A 4424-nucleotide genomic window follows, 5' to 3' on the forward strand; every position below is an offset into this window, starting at 1 on the left:
CCGCCGCTGGGCATGGCCGCCGTGCCAGACGCTGCCGCCGCCGCCGCCGCCGCCGCGCCTCCGGGAGGGTTATGCGTTACGTACGTAAAGACGGCGGCGCCGCCGCTGCCACCACCGCCGCTCGTTGTGATAATCATGCTCGTACCGTCCCCACTCCCTAAAACGTTGGCGGCAGTGCTGCCGTATACAGTCCCTTGCGACCCTGAGCTGGCGCCGTCGCCACCGCTGACGCCGCCAATGTCCCCGCCGCCGCCGCCGCCGTCGCGCGTCTTCAGGACGGATGCTGGAGCTGCCCGCGACGGTGCCAGGATGCTAATTGGTACGACAGGTTCAGAGCTGGTGGGATCTATATCGCGTTCCTCGAAAGAGGCAAGCGGGTTGATCACCGTTGGTACGACAATGCTGATTCGCGTGACGGTGCCGTCCTTCTCGATCACGGAAGCGCTGTTGCCGCTCGCGTCTGTGAAGCGATAGAACACCTCTGGAAGTTCGACCACAGCGCGGCTGCGACCCGGGTTCTTAGCTTTAGAGTGTTTTGACTTTCCGCTGCTGCCGTTGCTCCCATCGCTGCTGTTGCTGTCACCGCGGTTGCTGACTGCCAAGAAGATGTTTGTTACATATTTCCCGCCAGGTTTAGGTTCGAAGCTGGATTTGCTGCACCAGAAATGTTTCCGTAGCGGCTTCAGCCGGGCAAAGGTGTAGCACGGGAGCTCCATCTATGAATTCCGTCCAAGAATAATCAGATACTATAAGCAGTCATACTATTTGAGGGATTTGTGTAGAAAAGGGGAAATGTCGCTGCGGCAAGGTGCTGGGCGGGGATTGGGTTTACGCGACTTCCAAAATACTATGCTGCTGCAATCTATGTAGTCAACAGTACTCTAATTATACTACTTTGCTGATCATCATAGAATTTGAGGTTGCTCTTGTGATTACGGAAAGTCAAGGCTTTCGCAACGACGGAGCCAACGGCAACCATGCGTAAGGCCCTCAAACACCCTTTCCGTCTTCCGGACTCTCCTGCGCCAAGGTTTCTGAGCAAGTCAACAATTATCACCGTGTGAGGCGTATGTTTCCTTTAATGATAACATACCTTGCACTTGTCGGCAGGCGGTTTTTATCTTTGCGATGGTATTCGGTTGAGCGGCCTACAACAAGAACTTAGCAACATAGGGCAGGCTCCTTACTGCCTCCGCTATTCAAGGCTGTCGGTAAAAGGTCTCTTTGTTATTACTACTTACTTCTTTGGAGCCAGTTTCTTTGGGTGAGTGATGCCAATATTGGCGCGAGATGCGCAGCACGCACGACGTGTGGTCTATATCGGTTTGGTTTTGTCCCGTTCCGCAGTCATTCCGTATCCATTTCTTTTGATGTCCATGTTTGGCGACGCCTGCAAGCGGTTAGCCGCTTTTGCGCGTCGTCCTGTGGCTTCGCATTTCCACGGTACCATCTCAACTTCCCAACGCCCACCTTGACCGATATCGCAAGGTCTACAACACGCATTATGCTATGACGATTCTGTACAATGGAACGCGGAGCTCGCGCGTCGGCCATCCAGTTTCGCGCGGCTTTTTCCTTGCATCCTTCTGTCCATGCCGCAACCGTCATTTCTCCCCCAAACCCCCAGAGTACACTTTTTCCCGTCCCCCCCTCTTATTCCCTCCCCTTGGTTGCAGAGCCGCTGCTGCTTCCCTGTGCCGTACAGAGCGCAAGATCGCATGGAATTACCGGGGCTTGCAGCTGGCCCCGGTGATCCAGCTGTTCAAAACACCTGCACCCGTCGACCTCGCGTAACACGAGCACGGCAAAAATCTACCCAAATTGAGCAACAGCAACAGCAGCAGCAACAGCAACAGCAAGATGGGCGGCGGAAGAAATCACGACGGGTGCAGCCACAGGCGGAACAGCTGCGAGGAACTCTGGAAGCCACGGCTGCGAGTCCGTTAGGCTATGCTGCAGCTGGCGGCACAGCCGACGGCGGCGGAAGCGGCGGCGACGGCGGCGGTTGTGGTTCTGCCCTTCGCGACAGCGGCAGATGTGACTTGAACGGCGGCGACATGGTGACCGCAGCCGTGGCGGAGCTGACGGTGGTGGCGGCGGCGACGGTGGTGGCGGGGGGGACGGCTGTGGCGGAGGCGACCGCGGTGGCGGAGGTGGCTGTACGAGGCAATCCGGCTGCTGCCACTGGCGGCGGCTGCCAGGCTTCAACAGCCGCAGCTGAAGGTGAACGGGAAGCCGGCAGCGGCCGCAGGTTTCGACAGCGGGTTGGCGGCGCCGCCAGCGAAAATGGCGACGGCGGCAACGGCAGCACTGGCGCTATGTTTGTGGTGGGAGCCGCGGCGGCGGCGGCGCCGCCGCCGCCGCCGAAAGAGATTGTTGGAGGCCAAGATGGAGCTGACGACACGGAATCGAACGACGGCAACGGTGGTGATGGGGTTGGAGCGAGATGTGCGGCAGCAGCTGGCGTGGCAGTAGCTGTCCGGCGCAGCAGCGACGGCGGTGCCGCCGCCGCCGCCGCCGCGCCGGACAGTGACGTTATAATGATATCTTCATCCTCCACGGCGGAGGCCGCCGGATACGGCAATGATGACGTCAGCGACGGCAATGGCGACGATGACGACGACTTCGTGGCTGAGGAGTTTCCGCCACCGCGGCGGCGACAGGCGGCGGCGGCGGCGGCGGCGAAGGGTCTCCGCGGACGTGGCGGCGGCGCTCAGGCCGCTGGCGGCGGAGCGAAGGCGAAGGCGAAGCCTGCTGCTCGGCGGAAGGCAGCCTCTGGTGCTCGTGCCGCCTCCGCCGCCTCCGCCGCCGCAGATCTCGCCATTGCTGATGGTGGCGGCTGTGAAGGTGGCGGCGGTGATGGTGGTGGCGGTGATGGTGGTGGCGGTAGCGTGGCCTTGGCGGCGGGGACTGTTGATGTTGCGGCTGCTGGTGTTGGTGTTGGTGGTACCGCTGCGCGAAAAAGGAAGAGCAGGCAGACCGTGCAATCGGCGGCGGAGACGGCGGTGCCAGCGGAGGAGGGGGGGAAGGCGAGGCGGCGGCGGACGAGGGCGGCGGTGGCGGCAGCGGCGGCGGCGTCTGGGGAGGAGGAAAGCCCGAAGCAGAAGCGGCGGAAGCCACAGTCGCAGAAGAAGAAAAAGGAAAAGGAGCAGCAGGAGGAAGAAGAAGACGAAGATGATGACGGCGACGATGAAGACGATGACGACGATGACTCGGATGTCGTACTGGTTTCGGAGGATGAGGAGAGTGAGGAGGTGCAGGAAGTGGAGCTTGTGGTTTCCGAGGACGAGGAGGAGGAGGAGGAGGCGGCAACTCGAGGACGGAAGCGCAGCAGGGCTAGCGGCGGCAGGCGAGGAGGAAGAGGAGGAGGCCGCGGCGGCGGCGGCGGCGGCAGCGGCAGCGGCGGCAGGGGCCGTGCGCGGGGGCGCGGCCGACGGCGGCAGAGTGCCACTGGCGGCGGCGAAGGTGTGGGAGGCCGGGAAAAAAACGATGATGTTGTACATTCACATCGCCATAACGCACCTCTTGGTAATTATATAATTTTGATTGATTGTCGTCTGCTGCGTGAAGTATGTGTCGTACAATCGTACAGGCGGCGAAAGGGTGTAAAAGAGGGAAGGGTGTAAAACCCTAAGTGCTCATACTTTCGTGGGGCCCTGATAGGACGTGGTGCCAATTTAGGCAACGTCCCCCTGTGGAAGCTTCTCGCCCGCATTTCACATCCGCCACCATTTCCTTTTCCTCTGTTCTTAATTCCTGATCCTTACTTCTTGACCTTTTTGACCTCTCCTTTTCCCCATCGTCCCCATCGTCTTCATCGTCCTCCTGCGTCGTGGCTTGTTTATTCTTTTCCGGGTTGTCTGGACGGTGATTTTGTAACCGCGGCGGCGGCGGCGGCGGCGGCGGTGGTGATCTTGTTGTGAGAAGAAGGCGGCGACGGCGGCGACGGTGATGCTGCTGCTGCGGCGGCGGCGGCGGCGGTCGACGACAACGATGTCGACGACGACGATGACGACAGGCGCTGGGGCCCCTGGGTGGAGGACGATGTCGACGCCGACGCCTCCCTGGATGCCGCCGCCAACCACGCCCGGGACATGCGCGATCCGCCGCCGGAGCTGCTGATGCCGCTGCTGCCGTACCAGAAGCAATTCTTGGCGTGGGCCGTACGACAGGTGAGAAGGCAGCGAAAAAAGAACTCGGGCTCCATGGCTGCCTGTTTAGGCCTCTAAAACCGAACCAAGCCTTTTGCTGATCCCGCTGATGGATCCTGCGATCACTGCTGTTGCTGCTTTGCTGCTGTTGCTACTGCAACTGCTGCTACCACCACAACCACCATCACTGCACCAAACACCGCAACCACCACAACCACCATAACCACCACAACCATAACTATAACCACCACCTCAGGAACAAAGATCAGTGCG

General features: G+C 60.6%; 2 protein-coding genes across 2 annotated transcripts in view; one reads left to right on the plus strand and one right to left on the minus strand.

Annotated features, from left to right (window-relative positions):
* VOLCADRAFT_98169 (uncharacterized protein) overlaps positions 1-716 on the minus strand; it is a gene marked incomplete at both ends in the record, with an annotated part of 12877 nt that extends 12161 nt beyond the window's left edge. The window contains one exon of the mRNA XM_002957092.1: positions 146-716. Coding sequence (XP_002957138.1) covers positions 146-716 — 571 coding nt within the window. The remainder of the gene's footprint in view (positions 1-145) is intronic.
* Positions 717-1370: 654 nt separating this feature from the next.
* Positions 1371-4424, plus strand: part of VOLCADRAFT_107529 (uncharacterized protein) — a gene marked incomplete at its 5' end in the record, with an annotated part of 22752 nt that continues 19698 nt past the window's right edge. Inside the window, 4 exons of the mRNA XM_002957062.1 lie at positions 1371-1399; positions 1677-1749; positions 2202-3254; positions 4041-4172. Of these exons, the coding sequence (XP_002957108.1) occupies positions 1371-1399; positions 1677-1749; positions 2202-3254; positions 4041-4172 (1287 nt within the window). The remainder of the gene's footprint in view (positions 1400-1676; positions 1750-2201; positions 3255-4040; positions 4173-4424) is intronic.

Source organism: Volvox carteri, assembly GCF_000143455.1.
Source record: "Volvox carteri f. nagariensis unplaced genomic scaffold VOLCAscaffold_69, whole genome shotgun sequence".
Lineage (NCBI taxonomy): Eukaryota > Viridiplantae > Chlorophyta > Chlorophyceae > Chlamydomonadales > Volvocaceae > Volvox > Volvox carteri.